The sequence below is a fragment of the Podarcis raffonei genome, chromosome 10 (genome assembly GCF_027172205.1).
Source record: "Podarcis raffonei isolate rPodRaf1 chromosome 10, rPodRaf1.pri, whole genome shotgun sequence".
Lineage (NCBI taxonomy): Eukaryota > Metazoa > Chordata > Lepidosauria > Squamata > Lacertidae > Podarcis > Podarcis raffonei.
In genome coordinates, this window is record NC_070611.1 from 58,515,798 (window position 1) to 58,539,871 (window position 24,074).

The 24,074-nt window shown below is 39.1% G+C and overlaps 1 protein-coding gene across 12 annotated transcripts in view; it reads left to right on the forward strand.

The window, feature by feature from the left end:
- ERC1 (ELKS/RAB6-interacting/CAST family member 1) overlaps nt 1–23,327 on the forward strand; it is a 163,619-nt gene extending 140,292 nt beyond the window's left edge. For 7 of the 12 annotated variants that reach the window (XM_053407141.1, XM_053407146.1, XM_053407139.1 and 4 more), the window contains 2 exons: nt 4,011–4,199; nt 16,600–23,327. In XM_053407141.1, the coding sequence (XP_053263116.1) occupies nt 4,011–4,199; nt 16,600–16,737 (327 nt within the window). In that variant the 3' untranslated portion in view covers nt 16,738–23,327. Of the gene's footprint in view, nt 1–4,010; nt 4,200–16,599 lie in introns of those variants that run through there. The other 5 variants (XM_053407148.1, XM_053407150.1, XM_053407147.1 and 2 more) reach the window with 1 other exon arrangement.
- Nucleotides 23,328–24,074: the final 747 nt, after the last annotated feature.

The following is a 24,074-nucleotide window of genomic DNA, read 5'->3' on the forward strand; positions in this document are numbered from 1 at the left end:
ATAATGCAAGCTTTTTCATAGTCTCTTTGGAAGCTGTTTCTGGGAGTGTCGTTAGAGAAAGCAGTGTTCATTCTTTTGTATCTTTCCCCAGGTTTTTTTTTTCCTCCCCCAAAGTTTGGCTAGTTCCCAAGGTGAAGGCGGTGAGCTCTGGAAATCATTAATCCATGGGATTTGTTCATGGTGTATTAAAATTTCAGAAAGAATTTGCTTTATAAATATGATTTCCTGATTGACTCTGGCAGAAATGAAACCAGAAGAGATGGGACTGTCAATGCAGCCAAAATTCCTTACAGTGGTTTCTGTTGAAACGTTATGGGCAGGGAGGAAAAGTCATCTGGGGAAGTGACTGTTGTTGATTTTGAACCTCTTGTTGAGGTTCTGCAGTGGATTCTTCCAAAAGATTCAGAACTTGCAATGGAAATTGATCGTAGTTTTTAAGGATGTTCTTGTGTTTTCCTTTCCCCCTGTGAATAGGGAGAATCAATATAGCTATTAGAGATTCCTTTCCCAGGATCCATGCCCAGTCCAGCCCACATTTTGACTGTTTGTACCAGGTGTTGGGGCACAAGGGACAGATTGTGATTCTGTTGGTGTTCTGTTTTGACAGTTTATCTGCCTGGCCTGATGGAGACTGTCTCAGATTTGGAGTTGAGGGGCCCCTGGCTTGCTGTCTTGGGAACCTCAATATTTTCTTTTCTTTTTTCTTTTTTTTATTAAGGATTTTCTTGTTTTACAGAAGTGTAGTGCCTCGTATTTTTTCTTCTTCTTCAATATTCACATCAAGGTTTCCTGGTTTGAGACAATGTAGGATTTTGACTGCCACAAAAGCCATCAGGCTATAACAAAATGTCATTGGCACAACCAAAACTATGTGTTAACCAGGCAGAAATGTGGGTTTGACTGTAGGGGATTTTTTATCAAGTGGTCAGACCACTTCATATTGAGGTTTTGACTTTCAGCACCCATTTTCCTCTTTGGGGGTGGTTAGACCTATTAAGATAGTCTGCTGTCAGAAGCTTATGATGCCTGAAGGATTCCAGATTGCCATGGGGAGTTTATTGTTGCCATGACTGACACTCCTGTAGAAGTTTTGCTCACTCTTTGGGGTACAAAGAAATCTCTGGTCACCTGCTTTTAATTAGTCTTAGTCTTTAACTGTATTGTTTTTATTCTTACTTTATTGTAGTGTATTTGAGCAATCTTTTTTTCTGATGGAAGTTAGTCAAAGTGAATTTTTTGTTCCTCGATCCAACCTGCATTTTAATAGGGTTAATAAATACTACTAGTTGGCCCAGTGTTCAGCATTGCAGTGAAAATAACCATTTAGTATTGAGCCAACTTCTGTTTATGGTTTTTAAATAAATTCACTCGGTACATTGTGCCGATACATTTTCAAATGCACTTTTTACATCATGTTTGGCAGGTTTTATTGTGCTTTAAATGAGTTAAACTGGACATTGAATGAATACCACTAGCTTGGGCAAAGACAGGGATGGCCAGAATATCTCTTGTTAATACAGAAAGGCTGTTTTAGAAAATATTCCCATACCTTGGATAAGCTGTAGAAAGCATTCAGGTTGCACAGAGACTTGCAACCCAGCTCATCAGTCCTGTCCAGCTCTGCCTTTCTGCTTGGCAGGTGCTTTTTGCATCCTCTTAAGATAAGCTCTGCAATTGCGGGAAGCACTGTGACTCTTGCTAAGTGGCCAGCTCAAATTAGATGTGGGAGAAACATAGAGATAAGCACGGTACTTACTGGTGGAGTTAATGCATCCCAAGGGAAAGAAATGAACTCCTCTGTGAGCTTTACTATTCTCCAAGAGGGCAGGATCAGCCCTTTACAAAATAAGCAGCAGTAATCAAATTAGGATGCTTTCAGCAAGTGGCTTATCCATGGATAAAATGATCTTGTTTCCAACTTAATGGGTCCTGTTCCCATAATTTAGATAGTTTATACTAAAGGAAAAGGGGTCAGTATCATCATACAGGACTAGCATTATACAGTACAGAGTGGCATCAGAAAGGAACTAGTTCAGCAAGCATTCATATTCAGTTGGATAATGATAATGCTACTATTTCAAAGGATACTGTTAGTTTCCTTTCTACCTAAAGATGACCAGAAGACATGTCTACTGTATTAGAACATGCAGCCTTAACATACATAATCTTTTATAGGTATCTCTGTGGAAAGAATACTGTATTCTCAACCAAACAATGCTTCATCCTAGTTCTACATTCTTGACCTTTGTTTCCCTATTTTAAAAGTGAATTCTAAATTTTATATCAACCCAAGAGGGGCCAACACTGGTCTCAGCCCTAATCTGATGTATGCTTTTGAGAATTTAGAACTGGTAAAAAGAATTATACAACTGTCAAACCCATGACTGTAGAACTTTTCCAGTCAGCCACCCGTTTGTATGAATTTTAGGTGTGCTAAATCATGTTTGAGGTAAATCAGCTGCTTCAAACAAAGGGAAAGGCATGTAATACATTTCTGGAGTGAAGGGTGAAGATTTTTCACTTCCTTCCCTGTCCCATTCAGAGGTCAGGCTCCTTAAAATCCTGTGTCATGCAAAAATTACACATTTGTAACTGGGAAAAGATGGGCCTGGATGATAGGCAAAAACTGATGTGCATAGTGAAGGGATGATAAAGATTCTTGGGATAAGAATGTCTTTTTGAATGCATTCTGTTGTAAACACAAGAAAATAAACATTACCAGACCACACCGTATATTGCTTTCAAGTTACCAGTTCCAGCACTCAAGTAAATTGAGAACTGGGCTTCCATATAGGGCTTCCATGGGGGCGGGGGTTAAATTACAGGAGCTTTAACAATGGGTGTACAACAAAAAACACTTGCATTTTGCAGCGAACTTTAAAGAAGAATGGTGTTGCTAATGAATTGTTTCTCCTTTGTTCTTATCTTGCTGGGTGGGACATAGTTTTACTTATCAGTTATACTGCAGGCCTGCTAACTTGAGGGGTTTTTGAGAAGTCTTGTAGGATAGCCAATATTACTACTATTGTCTGCAGCCAACCACAAGCATTGTGTCAAATCAAGTCATCCTCAACATCTTTCCAGTCCTGTAGCTCTTACAGTCTTACAGCATTGCCTTTTTAATTTTAAATTCCCTGTAACAGAAGTAATATTCCATGCTGTTTCTTTTTACAGTGCTAAAATGTTAATCCTAATGTGCTATAAACAGGGTTCTACAGTCTTACTGGGGAAGGGATTTTGACACCACTAATCTGTAGCTTTCAGCTCCTCCTATTGCACGACCATTAATCCATTCAAAGAGTGTTGGAAACATAGCAAAGGAGCCAGAACAGTTGTGTATGCAGGACAATGTTGAAAGTAGTCCCAGCACCTGTTTCTGTTGACTGGGAGATTATCACACTTCTTTGTTCATTAGCAGAGTTAGAGGGTATGGTTGGAAAGATACCTTATGCCTGCTGACAAGCAGAAGGTGCAACCACAGATTTTGCCTGGATGTGGACATTTTGACAGCTAAAACTTCACCACAGGAACCATTGCTGATGCAGGCCTGGTACCTTGTTTTTGTTGTTAGAGATTCTCTTTCTTATTCCTCAGTGTTTAATTGGTTGTAATCAACAGAATGTTCACACTCTCAATTTTCCATTCTCCAATTATTACTTTCAAATCCCTGTGCTCTTTTAGAAGGAAGCACATGATATAATTAAATAAATCTGCAAAACATTTTAAATTAGTATTTAAATGTATAGCAGAGAAACTTTTTTCTTGAAATCTGTTAATTTGCTTAGGGGGGCCCTTTCAAGTGAAACAAACAGAATTCTATGCAACTCTTCTCATGACTGGATTCACACGTTCTCTTCTCATCTCCCCTACCCCACCATGCAATTTTTACGTAGAGAGAATTTGGTTACTCCTCTTAGCTTTCCTCCAGTTTTCTATGTTATAATTAAGTAAATGTCCCATTTGCTTACGTATTTGTCAGATTATGATTGACTTGCATTCTTTTATTTTAGGTAATCCAGCCCCTTTTAGACCTTGATCAGAATCGCAGCAAGTTGAAGTTGTATATTGGACATTTGACAGCCCTGTGCCATGACCGGGACCCCCTGATTCTCCGTGGACTCACTCCGCCTGCTTCCTACCACCAGGATGACAACCATGCAGCTTGGGAGAAGGAGCTGCAGAAGATGACTCTGGAGCAGGTAAAGCAACAATATGGGGCTATTTTGTTCAGATGATAAAGGGTGTATTAAATTGTACATGATGCAGAGAAAGTGGATAGAAGTACATTTTCTTCTTCTTCCATAGCACCAGAACCTGGGATCATACAGTGAAGCTGAATGTCGGGAGGTTTGGGATGGACACTTGCTCATACAGTGTCCAGTTAGAAAATTAGCTTTCACAAGAAGTCACCAAACTGGACAGCTTTAAAAGGGGGCTTAAACAGATTCATGGAGGATAAGACTACCTGTGGCTACTAGCCATATATAGCCATACCAAGACATAATGTGTCTGAATGCCAGTCACTGGGTAACAGCAGCAGGAGGAGGGGCCTACTGTCCCCCTTGTCTTGTTTCTGGGCTTCCCAAAGGTATATTGTTGGTCACTGTGGAAAATGGGATTCTGTAGTCTGATGTAGCAGGACTCCTCTTAAGTTCAGGCTTCCAGCAACCCTGCCATGCCTTCTTCTAGGATAGTATAAACTATGAAATTCAAGTTGGTCATCTCTTTCTCTCCTTCCGATTCTAGTTTTTCTTTTCCAAATGATATTTAATATTTTGTGGCTCCTAATAACTACTGATCACACTCAGTCCTCATTGGGATGTTGGGGGACTGTCACCTTTGAGAGTTTTGTTGGGATTGGAATTATTATTTGTTTTGCACTTCTGCAGAACCTGAGGTTCCTGAAAGTATGTTAATGCTTCTTCTTGGTTCTTAGCTGCGCTCTTTTGGCTCCAATACTGCCAGTATGGGGACACCAAGTCCAGTATGAAGCAGATGAAAGCCTGTCTCTGATTTTTCCTAACACGTTTTGTCTTTTAACGAGACAATAATAACTTATTATTTCCCTCTTGTTGAAACATTCAGAATCTTTAAATTTTTCAATTTAGAATTCAGACTTCTAGTTGATGTTTGTATTTAAAGAATAGCAGAGCAACAACGGAACAGCAGCAATAGCAGTAAAAACTTGACACGTGGAAAATCATCAAGGCTGATTTACCCACTGAATTTTCAAGGTAGAAGTTTCTGCATATCTGAACCAAAGAAAATGTAATGGTTTGATTCAGATGTAACGCTAAGCTATGATTTAATGTTGTATGCATGACCTTTGTAGACTCCTCCTTTCCCTCCTCCAGTGCAGCCCTAAGGAGAAGAGGGGGGAATTTCCCTTCTCTTTTCAGTTAACCACAGTTTAAAGTCCAAATCCTAAACTGGTAAATATTAGCTTATTTATTTAGCCACAGTTTGGATTTGGACATAACGCTAAATTTTGGTTAGAGTTTTTTTAAAATGAAAATAAATGAAAGCTTCCAATCGCCACCTGCTGCACCAGAGGAGGGGAGGGGGCATCTGATAAAAATAATTTAGCATTATGTCTGAATGAGACAATCAAATGAAAATAAAAACACACGGCTTGCTGTCTTCCAAGATGGATACTGGAGATCTCTAGAATCTTGACTATTAAAATGTTACGAGAAAATATCCCCTTGAATTATCTGGAATGAGATTTTGTATTTCTTTGCCTTGATTACACACTAAGTGGGAGGGATTGGTGTTACACATATCGGGGCTGCTTTGAAGATATTTTGCTTGACATGATGTTATGCTTGATTTCACTGCTTGAAATTTACTCTAATATCTACTAATTTTTTGTAGCTGGTTGACCTGGAGTTGTGCTTGTGTTGTTTAAATAAAGCATAGTTATGCTCCTATATTGCTGTATAGGCTACAATCCAACAGAAATCTAGACATTCTTAAACTCACTGAGATTGGTGGATTTAAGCACACCTAGTTCTGTGTTGTTTGGATTGTGGCCAAAATGGCACAATTTCCTGATGTTTTTATGGATGAATGATTTGGAAAAGGTGGCCATTTGTTTGGGTCTTGAAGTATGGACATAAGTCCTAAACTTAGCCACACACATAATGTACTTTGCTGCTAGAAATGTCATACTTTGATTTTTCTTTCTTCCTCCTCCTGATAATTGCTAGGCAACTAAGTATTTAGCTCACCAGGGAGCATAGATCTGATTTTTAAATTTCCTTTAGCAAGTTACAAACATGAAAGTCAATTTCACCCCCACATTCTTTTTACTTTAACTCATTACCTTGAAGCTCCTGACCTGGTTTGGTACCTCTTCAGAGTTACTGTTTACACAAAGCTCTCATTATTCTAGCCCCTCATTTTGCTTACTAAAACAGCTGGAGTAGATTAAGTGCCTAGCCAAGAGTGCAAATGCACTGAAGTATTTGTCGTGTGTGTTTCTGTATTGCTCACATTGGAACAGACATATATAAATAGATGTTTTACTTGTATACTTGGAAATAACATTTTATGTGCCCTCTTTCACATCATAATCATTGCCCAGTTTTCACTCTTCTCAGGCAAAGCACTTGTTTAATTCTGTTAATTCTTCCATTACTTATATCGTACAGCAAAATCTCTGTCCCATAGTATCTCCAGCCTTTCTACTAATACTCATTTCTATCCCAAACATTGACCCCTCTTCTTTGTGTAGTCATTCAATTTATCATCCTTTCCCTTGTCAGCCTGTGCAGTAGTACCTTTCATCAGTTCTTGCTGCTATCTTCATCGAAACTGAATTCCTTATCTAATTTTCTTCCACTCTGCCTCACTGGCTTTGTTTGCAACGAGATGAAATGCTTAAATCATTGTATCCAAATTAACCTGTTGTACATTTTACTGAAATTAAATTATTGTACCAAAGGAAATTTAACTAAGTTTATTTCATCCGTGAGCTTGAGACTTTTTCTTTCATGATTCACACTATTATATGCAAACCGGGAATATATCCAGTACTCGTGTACCACCAAAAAGGCATAAACTACTGGACATTAATTCTCTACCAACAGCAATAACCTGGTTTCTATAGCCTGGTGTGTTTTTGTTTCTCTCTCCCTCTTACACACACACATATCTTTCCTGGTTTTCATCTTTTCTGATGTTTTGTTTTTTTTTTATAATATTTTTATTGAACAATTTTTTATATAACAGAAACAAAACATACATGAACAAACATTCAACAGTAATAAAACATAAAACAAGTACCATTTCATAACCCAATTTCTAAAACCTTACTTCCTCGACCTCCTCTTACTTCCCGTTTCTGTATTCCAAAATCTTACAGTTATTCAGCGAAATCTTGCCTTATTTTATTATAAATTTATGCTAATCACCCTTATTCTCTTTGTCATAACCATTAGTGATAGTAACCATTTGTTTTAATCCAACATCATTCTAACTGTCTCCAATTTTATAATATTTCTTTAAATAGTCCTTGAACTTTTTCCATTCTTCTTCCGCCGCTTCTCTTCCCTGGTCTCGGATTCTGCTCGTCATCTCTGCCAAGCTCATATAGTCCATCACCTTCATCTGCCATTCTTCCAGTGTGGGTAGATCCTGTGTCTTCCAGTACTTTGCAATAAGTATTCTAGCTGCTGTTGTAGCATACATGAAAAAAGTTGTATCTATCTTTAACACCCCCTGGCCGACAATACCCAAGAGAAAGGCCTCTGGTTTCTTGGGGAAAGTATATTTAAATACCTTTTTCAGTTCGTTATAAATCATTTCCCAGAATGCCTTCATCTTCGGGCACGTCCACCAGAGGTGAAAGAATGTACCTTCCTTTTCTTTACATTTCCAACATTTATTATCAGGCGAGTGATAGATCTTTGCAAGCTTGACTGGGGTTATGTACCACCTATAAATCATTTTCATTATATTTTCTCTTAAGGCGTTACACGCCGTAAATTTCAACCCGGTGGTCCACAACTTTTCCCAATCAGCAAACATGATGTTATGACCAATGTCCTGAGCCCATTTAATCATACTTGATTTTACCATTTCATCTTGTGTATTCCATTTCAGCAGCAGATCATACATTTTTGACAAATTCTTAGTACTGGATTCTAACAGTTCAGTCTCTAATTTTGATTTTTCCACCTGGAAGCCTATTTTTCTGTCTAGTTTAAACACTTCATTTATTTGGTGATAATGTAACCAATCTCTCACCTTCCCTTTTAATTTTTCAAAACTCTGCAATCTCAGTTTGTCCCCTTCCTTTTCCAAGATTTCCCAATATCTTGGCCATTTCGACTCCATATTTAGCTTTTTAACTGCCTTAGCTTCCATTGGTGATAACCATCTTGGAGTCTTATTTTCCAGCAAGTCCTTATATTTAACCCAGACATTCAACAGTGCTTTTCTGACAATATGGTTTTTGAAACTTTTATGCGCTTTAACCTTGTCATACCACAAATATGCATGCCACCCAAAAATATTGTTAAATCCTTCCAAATCCAAAATGTCTGTTTTCAAGAAGCAGCCATTCTTTTAGCCAGCAGAAAGCTGCCGCTTCATAGTACAATTTAAAGTCTGGCAGGGCAAACCCCCCTCTTTCCTTTGAATCCGTTAATATCTTAAATTTTATTCTGGGCTTCTTGCCCTGCCAGACAAATTTAGATATATCTTTCTGCCACTTCTTGAAACAGTCCATTTTATCCATTATTTGTAATGTTTGAAACAAAAACAACATTCTTGGCAAAACATTCATTTTTATAACTGCAATTCGACCTAACAAGGAAAGTTTCAAGTTTGACCATATTTCTAGATCTTTTTTCACTTCTGTCCAAGTTTTTTCATAATTGTCTTTAAATAAATTCACATTCTTAGCTGTCATATTCACACCCAAATATTTCACTTTTTTAGCCACAGTCAACCCCGTCTCATTCTGAAACCTTTCTTTTTCAATCTGTGTTAGATTTTTCTCCAATACCTTAGTCTTTAACTTATTCAATTTAAATCCTGCCAATTGACCAAACTCTTGGATTATTTCCAAAACTCTTTTCGTGCTAGCTTCTGGCTCATGTAATGTAAGCACCAGGTCATCTGCAAATGCTCTCAATTTGTATTGTTTGACTCCGACCTGAATGCCTTTAACCAACTGGTCCCTCCTGATCATATTAAGCAAAACCTCAAGGACCGATATAAAAAGTAATGGGGAAATAGGGCACCCCTGTCGTGTCCCTTTTTCAATCTTAAACTCTTCTGTTACAACATTATTTACAATTAATTTTGCTTTCTGTTCAGAATATATTGCACCTATACCATTTTCAAACCCTTGACCTACCCCCATCCCCCGGAGGTTCTTCAACATAAAACTCCAAGAAATGTTGTCAAAGGCTTTCTCGGCATCCACAAATATCAAAACAGCCTTAGTGTTTATATTCACTTCCAACTTCTCCAAAATGTCAATTACATTCCTTACATTGTCCGACAAATGCCTTTTCGGGAGAAAGCCCGCTTGGTCCCCATGAATCTCCTCCATCAAAACTCTTTTCAGTCTCTTTGCTAAAACATCAGCAAAGATTTTGTAATCCACATTTAGTAGGGAGATGGGTCGGTAGTTCTTAAGTTGGGTCTTTTCAGTCTCTGTCTTTGGTATAAGTGTAATGTAGGCCTCTCTCCACGTATCGGGTGCCCTTTTCCCCTTCATGATCTCATTACAGACTTCCTTCAAAGGTTGTATAAGTCCTTCCTTCAAAACTTTGTAATATTTGGAAGTCAGTCCATCTGGTCCAGGTGATTTGCCCAACGTCATGTTTTGAATGGCATCTTCTATTTCCTGTATTGATATCTCCTGATTCAAAATTGTCTTACTTTCCTGCGAAATCTTTTTCAGCCCATTTTTCTCGAGGAATTGTTGTATATCTGTTTCATTCTGCGGCCCTTGTGTATACAATCGTCTAAAGTAGTTCTGAAAACAATTCCTAATTTCTACTGGGTTACATATGTTCTTTCCTTCCACTTCTAAGTTTGTTACCGTGTTGAGTTTTTGTCTCTTCTTTATTTGCCAAGCCAATAACTTGCCACATTTGTCTGCAGATTCAAAAGACTTCTGTCTCATTTGTTTAATTTTCCATTCTATTTCTTGATTCATCAGTTCCATATATTGTGTTTGGTACAATTTAATTTCTCTTAGAATCTCTTGCGATTTTGGCTTCAATCTTAATTTCCTTTCCCCTTCTTTTATCTTATCCAGAATTTTCTCCTTCCTCTCATTTTGCTTTCTTCTCTTTAATGTATTTTGTTGTATCAAAAACCCTCTCATCACGGCTTTGCTTGCGTCCCATACTATTCTTTTTTCTACTTTAGTCCTTAGATTAATTTCAAAATAATCTTTCAGGGTTTTTTGGGCCTTTTTACAGATCTCCTCGTCTCTAAATAAGGTGTCATTCATTCTCCATCTGAAAGAGCCAGTTGTTGTTTGCTTCATCACCATCTTTACTGCATTATGGTCGGAGAGAGTTTTTGGGCAGATTTCCACTTTCTTTATATTCGACGCCATACCGCTAGTCACCCAAATTTGGTCGATCCTAGTCCATGTCATTTTGGCTTCAGAAAAGAAGGTTCCCTCTCTCTCTAGTGGGTGTTTTGTTCTCCAAATGTCAATCAAATCCATATTGTCAGTCATTTCAAAAAAAGTTTTTGGTAGTCTTCCATCTTTTGTGACTACCTGTCTTTGTGCTTTGTCCATATTTGTTGAAACTACTCCATTCATGTCTCCCATCATAATCAGTTTATAGTCCATATAGTCCATTAAAGTCTCATGCAACTTCTTAAAGAATTCTGTTTTCCCTTCATTTGGTGCATACACCCCCACTATCAGAAATTTTTCTCCTTGAAATTGAATTTCAATTGCCAAATATCTTCCTTGGTCATCTTTAAAGATTTGTTTCGGCTGCAAATTTTCCTTTACGTAGATCACCACTCCTCTCTTTTTTACTTTATCTGAAGATATAAATTCTTGTCCCAGTCTCTTATTTGTTAACAATTTTCTATGTGCTCTTGTCACATGGGTCTCTTGTAGACAAATCAAGTCCAAATGATCTTTCTTTAAAGCATGAAATATATTTTTTCTTTTTCGGGGGTTGTTTAGACCATTACAATTCCAAGTTAGAAGTTGCAAAGCCATGATGGGGTTATTTAATTCCTCCTACAGCTCCCAATTGTTGTTCGTCCTTTGTCGGTGGTTCTGTGTCTTTGTCTAATCTTGAAGGATGTCCTTCTCCTGGATGGGTCTCTTTCTGTAGGTCTTCTTCGTGTTCTCCCAAGAACTTGTCTTTATCGCTCACTGTTTTTATTCTTCTTTTCTTGCCTTTGTATTTAAAAGACAAGCCTTGGGGAAACTCCCACCTGAATAGTATGTAGTTCCTCTTCAGTAGTGTCACCAAATCCTTATAAGGACCTCTTGCATCCAAGATACTTTTAGGGATGTCTTTAAAAATCTCAATATAAGAATCCTCAATCCAAAGGGTTGTTTGATAATGCAGGTTCAATATTTTATCCCTCTCTTCTTTGGATCTTAGAGTTATCAAGCAGTCTCTGGGTCTATTCTTCTTCTGCCTTGTTCCCAACCTAAATGCACTCTCAATTTTGAGCTCTTCTTCTTTCAAATCTTGCTTCCAAAAGTCAGAAAACTCTTTTGTCAAATAATCCACCAAGTTGTCTCCTTCTTTTTCCGGCACAAGTCTAATCCTTAGGTTTTTCTCCTTGCGTTGCATATCCTGCATTGAAAGTGTCAGATCATACTCATCCAATTTCCTGTACACCGGTGGAAGTTTCCCTTCAACAGCAGTGGCAATTTCCTTAGCTTCTTCGGCTATCTTTCGCGTTGTAGATGAATCTTCCAATAGTTTCCCAATTGCCTCTGCATTAGAGTTCACTTTATTTCCAAGGTCAGTTATACTTTTTGTATTCAGATCAATTTTCCCAGAGATTTCTTCAATTTTCTTATTTGTTTCAGCACCTTGCTTCTTTAATTCCTCTAAAGAATCACTTATTTTTCCCAAGGCCTTTGTAAACGCATCTTCTGAAGACATTGTTTTCACTCTTGCCTTTGTTGCAGCTGCAGTTCCCGGGGCCCCTGATACAGAGGCCCTTCTTTGCATAGAAGAGTCCACTTTGTATTGTCTACCAGATCTCAAAGTTGTTTCTTGTGGATCTTCTTTCTGTTTACTATCTGCCATAACAAAGTCTTTCGTTCAAGGTCATTCCCACAGTCTTAAACTGTCAACAATAAAAAGTTCTCAGGTTTTAAATTCCACTTAGTTCCTGAAGCTGACCAAATCCTCTAGAGGGCGCAAAATCAGTTTCTGAAATTTAAATTGTTCCCACACTTCCAAAAAGCAAAAGCCCTCCAAGTCCCTTACTTTGTAAAAGATCCAAATTAAAAGTGTCCTGCAAATGACTTACTATGTAACCAAATACGATGTTTCAAGTTGAGAGTAACCAAAGTCTATATGTCAGTTACTTCTAACCTTATTTATAGCAACCGTCCTTAGCCGGTGTCTTTCCTCCGGCAGTCCGACCCCCAGGTAGATAAGCAGCGGTAATCAGTTCAATCTCCTTTAAATTGGGCAGGAAATCCCTTTAAAGCCTTCTTCCCCCCCTCCCCTGCCTTTTGGGGGGGAGTTCTTTACTTGGTGTTGGGTTTCTTAGCTCATAAAAGCTCCTGTCAGAAGTTACAGCTTCACTGTCTTTCGCTTTAATCTTGCTGCAGGACGGTAAGCAGACTTCCTTTTTAGTACTTATCCGTCTCGGTGCCCAAATTCATTAATTTTGACGTCCAATTTGTAATGCAAACTCAATCCTACTCACGGAAAGTTGCTCTCTTTTAGTCCAAAATCTTCGGAAGAAGTCAGCGCTCTCCGCTGATGGCGACGCGGCTTCGCTTCGCAGGCTGGGTGAAAGCGACTCTCAGCACCACTCCACGCACCCCTCCGCTGATCTATAGCCTTTAAAAAGGCTATTTCACAACGTCGGGGGGGGGCAAAGGTGCCCGCCGAGTCTCCGGTTCACAGGCTACGCGCCTGTGACTTTTAAGGGTCTTTGCTCCGCCGTGAGCAACAAGACCCGAACCCGCGAAGCAGATCTCTCCCGGAGCTCCGGGAGAAATCCGCCATTCAGCGCTGGCGCTAACCCGGAAGTCTTCATCTTTTCTGATGTTTGAACTTTTCTCCTTGCACTTTTAACTTTAAAACAATTTTCAAAAAAAAAAAAAAAAAAAAGAGAGGGAAAGCACTTCAGCAGCCAAATTCCAAAAGGCCAGTAGAAGCAAGTCCAATAATTTGAAGGAAGAAAAGGTCTCTGAAGATAAATGTGTCTGAAATACAATCCCATGCATGAAGTGGATTTCGGATTTGTTTCTGTCTTCACTTATTGATTTGAAATAGTCCATGCTGTCCTCTATTGAATCCCTAAGGCAAAAAGATCCCCCCATCAAATTGCACCCACAGCTGATTCCTTCTTACTTAAAAAAAAAAAAAAAAAAAACCAACTGTAATCAGCTGTCAGCACCCATGTGACAAAACATTGGGCTGAGAGCGAGTATTATCCTGTAAATTCCCCTGGATCTCTCAGAAGTTTTGTTTGTTTGTTACCACTTATAAACCACTTAATATTTCAAAAAAATTGCAAGTGTTGCACTATCTAGAAACCAAGCATTATATCATTAAACAAAAACACAATCTACCACCATCCTACCATGGTTTCCTCATGACTTGGGCTTCAATAATAGTTACGTTCTCAAATAGTTGAACTTCGTCACTGAGGGGAAATCATCGTAGGGAGAATTGTGATTTTGCATGATTTTGTTTAGGAAAGGGGAACTGCTTCTCATTAAATGTTGACAAATGTTCAGACATGGGTATGATTCATAGACACAACGGTTTCTTCAAAAAGTAATTACAATATTCACATCTGTCTCTAAGGAAATACCTCTGTATAGCAAGACTCCCAATCCATCTCTGGGTTTTGAGTCTCTCCTCAAAGGTAACAGTAATATGTTATAGAGCTTGACCTTATATTTTCATGCCTCCTCAGACATAGATGTGGCTCATAAGGATATTCCCCTCACATCATGGTTACATTTCTAGGGAGGGACAGATCTTTCCCTGTTCACTAATGCTTCTGTGTGTGACTTTTGCCCCATATCCCATTCTTCCTGTCTTCAGATTTCTCATGGAGAATTTATATAATTAATTTCTGAAACAGCACATGCACAGGTTTCCTCTTAGTGCAGATTTCTATTGATTCAGATTAGTCTTCCACCCCATTCAGTTTGCCTTTGAATACTATATTACATTTGTACACTTACAGGAGATCATTTTCCTCTTTAAGTATATATTACCAAGTTGCCCAAATGTTTTCTTCCCGTTGTAGCAGCAGTAAGCAGTGAGTTCAGGATTGGTTGCTTTTCTTCCTAGGAGGGGGGAATGGGGGAGGTATTGATGGTGGATCGTCGCTGCTGGTCTTAAATGCTTACATGGCTTATATTCATGTAAAAGTCTCCAATGCTTTTTGCTCAAAAAGGGGGGTGGGGGAGCTGTCTGACCTGTGTGATAACGTTGCTGTAATTATTAAGATACATTAATAAACTGCACAATCATGGGGGAGGTGCAGTGGGTAATTAGCTTGTCACCATTAATTCATCTGGCTTCCATCTCTTAGATGCTATTTTGTGCTTGTCTTTGGTTGGAGGATCTCTGCATTCTAGCATTAAAAAGTAGATCCCACAATTCTGAAGTCAGTCCACTCTGCTTTAAAGTACATAGTACTTGCATACCAATTAATAATAAAGTGCATACCATGCTTGTGGAAGATAAGAGAGATATTGGGAGTGAGATCAGAAATTCTTTGCAGGATTTTAAATGACCAGCCACGGGGTAGCCTATTTATGTATATAATAGATGTAAATATATGATAATTGTTTTAATTCTATTAATATTTAATTTTTTTAAATTACTGTCCGCCCCTGTGTTTTTAGTTGTTTTTATTTTATTTGTAAGCTGCCTTACAAATAAGGGAGGGGAAATAGTGGAGTATAAATAAATATATAATATATTATTTTTAAAATATGCACTGAGCCTTAGGAAACAGAGGTATTGGTGCAGGGGGAGCCCCTTTGGCTACTTTTAGTTAAGATGCATTACAATTAAGCATTATGCTGACCATTTTTTGACTTCTTTTGAAATATGGGTTTAGAGAAGAATGCCGCTTAATCTGTTGAAGATACCTTGGGTTAACTACCCACCAAAAGTGCACAGAGTGCCACCATCCTATGCAGGATGAAGATGTCACATAGATCACAGCTATGCTGCTAGCTTGAAACAATGTGGTTTATTTTTTCCTGTGATATATGCTAAGAACCTGTCAGCACCTATACTCTCAAATTACCTCTTAACTATCTCTTGTCCTTGGTCATTTACACAAACCAGCATACGTGGAATTCTCATCATAGCTTGGAGTGAGGAAGGAAACCAGGGCTCTCAGTCATGTCTCCCCAGTCTATTGGTAGACTCAGGTGGAATCTAGACACATATAAAAAATGCTGTGAAAATGCTTTTTTCAAAAAACATTTTGAAAAATATATCGAATTTGCCATAAGCTCACCATCGCCATTTAGTTCACATTTGTATAATGCACTTAAAACATGTGCAGCTATATAGCTGAGTCCTCTGTAGATTTACACATGCAGACATCTCATCATTCTTCCCTCAAATGTTGAAAGCTACCTTTTTGTTCTCTTTACTTGCATCTTATCTAGCACACATTTGGAATCTGCACATGGCAATTTTCTTTCTGGCAGGATTGTTTGTATTGAATTAAAATTGCAGAGTGAGGTTAACTACTACCTTTTAAAAATAAATAGCCTGGGAGATGGTAGTGGCCATACAGTAATGTGGTAGGAACTAGGAACCCAAGGATATTTTGTGAAGGTAACTTTTTGTGGGCAATACGTTAAGAACTTTTCCCCTTTATACATTGGGTTCCCCCCCCCCTTTTAATCCTCCTCTCCATCTCTCTATACCTCTCCAATTTTCTTTTGCTTCTTAATTTAGCATCAAGGTCTTTACTCAGACATGCAAAGGGATGATGAAAACTAGGTGGTTTTTTTGTAGTGCTGTAAATCAGCTTGTGGACCTTTATTGTGGAAAGGTACGGTAAAAAGGAGGGGATGCTTGTTTATGCATTAATAGATGTCTTTTCAAATGTTCTAAAACATTCCATCCAAGGTGCCCCTACAGGTGCAACTGCTCTGAGCAAATAAAATGTTATTCAGCAACTATGCTGTCCATTTTTTTATCTCCTGTGTGCTTGCATGAATCTTCACTGGAAAGCAACACCTGTCAATATGGTTGCCCCAGGCCAGGCATTATATTTTGCGTGTGGTTGTGTCTATAGGGATCCCCTGTTTGGTATACATTTGGAGGACAGACTAAGGACTAATTGCTGGTGTGACATTTTAATACACAAACATGTGTTTACTTAATTCTGTCCTTTTTCTTTTCTTTTTTGCAGCTTCACAATGAGCTGGAAAAAGGTGAGAGGGACAGTGCAGAGCTACAAGAGTTTGCCAACGCCATTCTACAGCAGATAGCCGATCACTGCCCTGACATCCTGGAGCAAGTTGTCAATGCACTTGAAGAGTCATCATGACCGAAGCCAGTGCTAGCCCCCTAGCAGCAGCAGCATGCCTGGGGGCCAAGCCCGGTCAGTCCAAGGAGTCATGAGGATGCAGAATTGTGTGAAAGTGGGGAGGGGGAGAAAACAAAAACTTTTGGTGCACCTTTTTATAAAAAGAAACAAATGAACCTATCTCCGCTCTTCCAGTTTATAGATACTGATTCATGTCTGCATTCATCCTCTCACTGCCTTTCTTCTTTGGAATATGCCTCCCAGTTACTTTTCCTGTTGGCTTTGGGATACGTCTGCTCAGAAATTTACTGAGTTCAGTAAGCATGGAAGTGGCAATATATTGGACACAGGTAGTTCTGGTGATCCTTGAAGTGGTGGCAGGAGAACACTTGCCTTGATTTTATTTTTTTCAGTTAGTAGAAATCTTTGGCCTACCTTCCTTTATGGGGGAAGTTGAGTGTGTTCTGATAGTGGCCCACAGTTGGCCAGCATTGATTTAGCTAGCTCAAGGTATGCTGCCTATGTCTGCACAGGAGTTTTATCCTAAAAGCGGAAGCTGTTACAAGGAGATTGTGGGTGGTGAGGAGAATCCCTTGTTCTCTTTGGTAACTTCAATTAAGTAAGAATGGGAAACATGTTTTCTCTGGTTTTCTGCCTATTGTAAGCCTTGTTTTTGTTTACCAAAACAGCTACGAAATGCATGTGGCTGTTGGGGAAAGGTCCTCTTACCTGAAAACCTGGAGAGCCCCTGCCAGTCAACACTACTAAGCTAGATGGCAGCTTCCTGTGTTTTCTTTAGCCAAGTTTCTTGCTCTTCTGGCAAATTTTAGTACCTTTTCTACATAGCTTTGCATTCTCATGTGAAGGGTGCTCTCTTTATGCATTACTTCTCATTTTATCTATTTCTGATTTCTTAGGGGTTTACTTTATAAGCTATGCCCAGCTCCAAGAGTACTAGATATGGTCGCCCCTACTGCTGTATCTTCTATAACACTCACCAAAGATTGAGTAAACCCAAAATAGTTTCTCTAAATGGCATCCTCTTAATATATCCAAATTCACAGGCTCATAAATAGGAATCTGGCTATTCACGTGTTTTGCACTAATTGTGAAAATACAGTTTTAATCCGGGCAGCATTTTATGCATAGTGTCATTCTTCAGGCATTCACAAGAACAGAATTCTGGTATCAGGTTATTTCTTCCTGAGAGGAACTGTTTTTGATGTTTATTCTTGCAGATTTCAGGATTAATAGAACCTTTTGGAGCAAACATAGAAGAAAGAGTTAGGATTCTGAACTTAAAGAAATAAGAGAAAAGATCACTGTTCCTTACAACGCTTTCCTAACTCGTTTACCTCTATAATGATTGCCCAAATCACCATGCTTGGCTTTTCCAGCTTAAGCAATTTACACATGGATAGGCCCATGCATTCAAAGTTTAGAAAGCAGACACTCTCTCAAAGCCTTTTTCTTTTCCCCTTCAACAGTATCCCCACTCCACCAGTGCAACTTTCCAGTTTGGCAACCCAGACCCTAAGACATTATTTTCTATATAGCAAGGAATAATTTTCTATAAAGTTACTGTTCAGTCATTAACATCTTCAACCCATGGACATTGAACCAGCCCCAGTATCCCCAATCAGGAGCCTCTCTGACTGAATCAAGAGTCCTCTAGGCACTCTATGAATCCTTTATTACTACTTTTTATACACATAGTTTCTGCCTTTGAAAATGAAAGGATGCAGTCACTTCTTCAAGATGCTCCATTTCTTCCTTTCATTCTCATGCAGGAGAAGGAACCTGGGGATACCTCAGAAAGGAGATACAGTATGAGATTGGTTTGGAATGGCAAACAGTGTTTCTCATGTGGATTTTCTGATGAGGAATTCACATTGCTGTCTTAGTTAGCACCTTCAGGACTTTGGAGATCCGGAGTGGTAGTTTTAGAGCTGATGGCATTAATAGCCTGAGGCTGATGCTTTTTCTCAGAAAGGCGGGCGGGGGAGAGACTTGAATGTTCTCAAGGTTGAAATTGCCTTTACCGGAAGGCATGTAGACAGTGACTGTACATACCATTGAGCCATGCCTCATACCAGAACCGCGCCTTTGCCCCCATTGTTTTGAGTCAGCACATTTTGATAGGAGCTGTTGTTTTGAAATCTCCCTTATAGCCTTTTCTTCTTCATCCCTAATTACTCACTGTAGGGATTTAATGCTGCCTGTAAAACCATCTCAGCCTTCAGGCCTAACATCTTCCCACCACCACCACTCCCAGGCTATCCTATTAAGTTATATGGCCGCGTCTCCAGCTGCCCTTGTTCCCTGCTGTAAAACAATCCACTCTCTCTGTGGGGGAAGCTATGGAATTTTCCTTATCAGCGGTTGAAATGACTTCTGCTTGTAAACCTCTTACTCAGATGCTCTTTGATAGTGGCTTTGGGGGCAGGGGTGTTGCTGAAATTTCGGGAGTGGAGATGGAGATAGTTGCTTGTGGTTGATACTTCATCCCCATGTGCTTCTGGCACTGTGCATAAATCGCATAAATTGCAGGTCTCCATGCTAGTATTTTTGGAGCCTTTAACTCAGCTGCCACCATGTGGCTGTGCTACTATAGACACAGGAGCTGCTTAAGCAGAGAGATGCCATTCCCAAGGCAGTGTGTACAGGGCCCACCAAAATGAAATTGGGATAAAGCCCATTGTTTACACTCCACTCTACTCACAGCATGTGCTCCAGGGGAGGAGGGGATTTGTGAAACAGAGCCAGTTCCCACACTGGCCATTTGGTTTCTGTCACCCAGCAGCACACCTGCTGTTTGAACCCCTCCCTCTCCAAGCCCAAGTCTGGAGTATGCATCTCTTTCAACTCCTCTCTTATCCCACCACCAAGCACACAACTTTCCCACCCCATTCCATGTGCTCAGAGTCCTGTCACCCTAATGCCTGATCTAAGCTCCCAGTAAAAAAAATGATTGAATCCCTCAGTAAAGTGCTGAGAGAGAGAAAGAGAGAGAACAAACAAGATCTTATCTTGGAACAATGACCTGACTTTATCAGCAGTGTGCCATTGCAGATAATCTCCTTGATGCCATTTGGATAGAGGTCCTGTCTCTCTGCATTTCTCTAGGAACTGTGGAGCCTTAAATGCAAGGTGTTGGCCATGAATTGTTGTTGAACCTGGCCTGCTTCAACTTGCTTCCTTTAACAGAAGAGTGCAAAATAGTTGACTGCCTTGTGGATCTGGTTAACATTGTTAACGTTTTATGAGATACAAAATGCACAGATCCAAAAGGGTTATATGTGGCAATCTGACTGCCACTACACTATCACAGCTCTGAAAGATTTTCGTATCTACCATATCTGAAATGAGTGAGATCTACCACTTGTGTCCAGAAAATACAGCTCTGGACAGTTGTGCTAGAGACGTATCCTCACCTTCCTTGTTATTCAGTCCAGCTTTCAGAAATAGCCTCTTATCAGGAGATTCTAAAATCTCTTGTTTTACACTAGCAATGGCCATATACTTTTGTTGCCAGGTTATAACAAGGCTTGGTTGTATTTAAGGAATGTGATGTTGCTTTTTCAAGCTATAAAGATGCTAATATGTAAAAGGTGGTTATAAACTTCAGGAACCCCCTATAGAGGGAGTAGTGGAGCAGTTTGTCTTAAATTTGGTGCAGTCATTAAAACTCCCTGGACAATCCAGGTAATTTCTTGACATCCTAACTGGACTGCTTAATGCTCCCAAGGAATCCAGATTCTGCTTCCAATCCTATCAAATCCAGGTGTTTAAAAATAATAAAATAAATGGCACTTCAGACTCTGAATTGTACAGTGACACTAGCTACTAATGTTCAAAGAATTAATAAGAGACACATCTTAGTGAAATGTTTTTTTCATGTTTGGGGTCTGCTATGATGATTGCCTTTTGATATTGCTTTCACTTAAAAAAAATGCCAAACTCTAAAAATCCAAAACCGAACGAAATTGTTAGAGTGTGTGCTATCATATAACATTGTATTTGGGTCTTCTCAGTGTATTTTAGAAGATCACTGTGAAATATGTAGCATGGGAGTTTTAGGCATCTGTTTTCTCTATTCTAACATTCAGGGAGCATTCTGTTTTGGAAAATTCTTATATCTGAAACACTAAGTTAATGGAACACTGATTTCCTCCTATCTCACACCTCTGTGCTAGCAACCTAGCATGGGTTTGTGGAGTGACCTGAGTAAAAATGTCAAAACAGTTGGAGCTAGAAGGTGCTACTTCGGAGAACTAAGCAGTAATAGTCATGGAAAACAGTTCTTGATTTAATAACACTGCCCCTAGTGGTGGGAGTGGAATTGGGAAGTCAGGCAATTGGTGGCTGAGAGCTGCCAGAATTGACAAGACAAAACTCTTCTCATGCCAATCACTCAGTCTTGTCAGTGCAGCAGGTGCTGTTTTTATAATACAATATTTTTAAACTTTTTTCCATTTGTAGAGGAAAGCCGTTATCCTTCTGAACAAAATGGCTGTGTCTGTTGACCTTTTTTTAAAAAGAAAATAAAAGCATTTCCAAACTTTTTAGTGTCAAAAGCGTAAACATAAGAATACTGACTTTTTTCAGTGTGTGTGGCGAGTGCTGTAACCCTGTCATCATTGGTATTTCCCCTTTCCTTTTTCAGGGGTATATTTTTTATTTTTTATTTTCCTGTTTTGTTCTCTGCTTGTCAATTATTGTCTGTGTGGTCCTCTGGCTGGGACAATTACCGACAATGTGTGTCTGTTGTCCAGTTTTAAATAAAAAAAAGATAGAAGTAGAAATGAAAAAAGTTGTGTATTAAAAATATAAAAAATTAAATGTATCATCCAAAGGAATTCAAAATATGAAAAGGCAAAGTTCTGGACAACTCCTCCCAGTTTTATAAGGAAATGGATTTTTTTAGGATCAAGGTACCTTTCAATTGCCTTTGACAGACCAAGGAAGACCAAACCAGTGTGGCCTTCTTAGCAATGTTATTAACTCCTGATTTTATCCCTCTCCCAATACTGTAATGTATGGATGACCTTTCAAAAACAGGAAGGGGCAGCATTAGAAACAACTTTTTCCATTGATATCTCTGGGGCTTTAATACTGCAAATTTAAATAGAAGGGATGCATTGCAGCATTTTTGCACACTCTTTTAGTCTCTATTTTTTACACACAAACTACTTAGTATTTCTTAATGCACCTTCATTTATGTCAGTCCCAGTTTATTTGTGTGTGGTTATTTTGTATGTACCCACTTTTGACAATGTGCATTCAGAATCTTACAACAAAGGGCTTGCCATTCTTTTCTGCACCAGTGGGATGGAAACTTTTGAATTTACTTTTAAAGGGTATGGCCAACATAAATCTGCATATCATAAATACTGTTGCTACTAGCCATATCTTAATTTATTTTACATGAATGTACCTTTTTTAAAAATCCTGGTAAATTTGGGGGATATCAGTAACCCTTTCAGTTTGAGGTTACCAATGTTCCTGTGCTGCTGTCTATTTAATTCATTGTCCATTGCTGCAGCAGAAGTAAAAGTTGAGAATGCTGGGATACATTTTTGTTAATATGGGATATAATTATTAAGCCAAGCTTAATTGATATTCTTCCTTAAATTTGTTTTTTAGCCATCTTTCATGGCTAAATCATTTCTCTCAATCATTTCACCTAGTAAATCTGGGTTTCCCAAATCTGGGTCTCCAGTTGTTTTTGAACTACAACTCTCATAATCCCTAGCTAGCAGGACCAGTGGTCAGGGATGATGGAAAATGTAGTCCAGAAACAGCTGGAAGCCAAAGTTTGGGAAACCCTGCTGAGTGAACCCAGGATTTGGCTTAATACTGATTTCAGTGGGCACCTCCTAAATACAAATAGTTCACAGGTGTTGCTTTGCTCAGCTAGTCTTCTGTCCTTCAGTGATATTTGGTATGCTAGATCTAAGCATATTTATGCATATCAAAAGTTCGTGTTCTTCTTTAGGTTCCATGTAAGTAAATGGAGTTGTATCCAGAAGACGTTATTATCAACTGGCATAACTTAAAGCTGATGTAACATCATGTTCATTCATCCCTGCCAGGACAGTATTGCTACTTCCCTCTCATTTACCTCATGCTGAATTTAGATCACCAGGATCCGTTTTAACAAATTTTTCGTGAAGGCAGCACAGCGGGCTGTCAAAGGGAGTGAAAAATTGTAGGATGTTCTCAACACACACACACACACACACACACAACCCTCTCACGCATACACTACAGAAAGTGATCTTTTACTACTTGGAAAGTGATGTGTTGCACTTTAACAGAGGAGGAGATGAGCTTTGCATATATAGTCTGGCATACTTTGAGTTCCTTCTGGAAGGAGCAGCAGCGGGAGATAATAGATGTCTGTGATGCAAGTGCGCACGCTGCCTTCAACATGTATGTGTTTTATTGATGGAGTCATGTTACTGACAGGATAATGAATTGCAAAGAAATTGTGTTATATATTCAACTTTGCCTTGATAATATAAACACTTTTGTTCAGTTTTTTTTCTTTCCTTTTTTTTTATTCACAAACTAAGTTCATGAGGAAATTATAAAATTATTTAAAAATGGTGCTGTCTGCTTGTTGTTTTTAATTGCCTTTTAACCTTCCTCTTGCCACACTTCCTTCCGTACCCTCATGTATAGTTGCTACACTGACTCCAAAGCATAAGATCATAAGAAGAGCCTGCTGGATATGTAGCCCAGTATCCTGTTCTCACAGCGGTCAGCCGGATACCAATCGAAGCCCGCATTCAGGACATGAACACAACAGCACTCTCCTTCTGATGCCCAGCAACTGGTGTGCAGAGGCATATTGCCTCCAGCAGTGGAGATAGAGCATAGTTGTCACAGGTAGTAGCTGTTGATAACCTTATTGGTTAAATTGTCTTGTCTAATCCAAGGGTGTGTTGTGTTTCTATGGAACTGTCAAAGGAGGGAATTGCAGCATTTGAGGACATGAACATCTCTTGGTACTGTCACAGTTGTCACACGACACATATTTAAAGTTCTTCTGGTTAACCATAGAGCTCCATAATTATTTTTCTTCCTTTTTTTGATGCTGGTTGGACCTCTACTTCCCTGTCCCCATATCTAGAAAAGTCCCAAGGTACTTTTCCCCCTTTTAGTACAATGGAAGAGATGCTCAGGATGGCATATCCAGTATACATGCAGAAGTATATAAAGGTTTGGTTTTCTTTCACTGTACTCCCAACCATCCATGCTACAATGCCCTGCCATGTGGTACAAAGCATCCTGCTCTTCTCCCCCCTCGCCCTCAAAAACACACACAAAAAAACTCTCCAGCAATGTTCTGC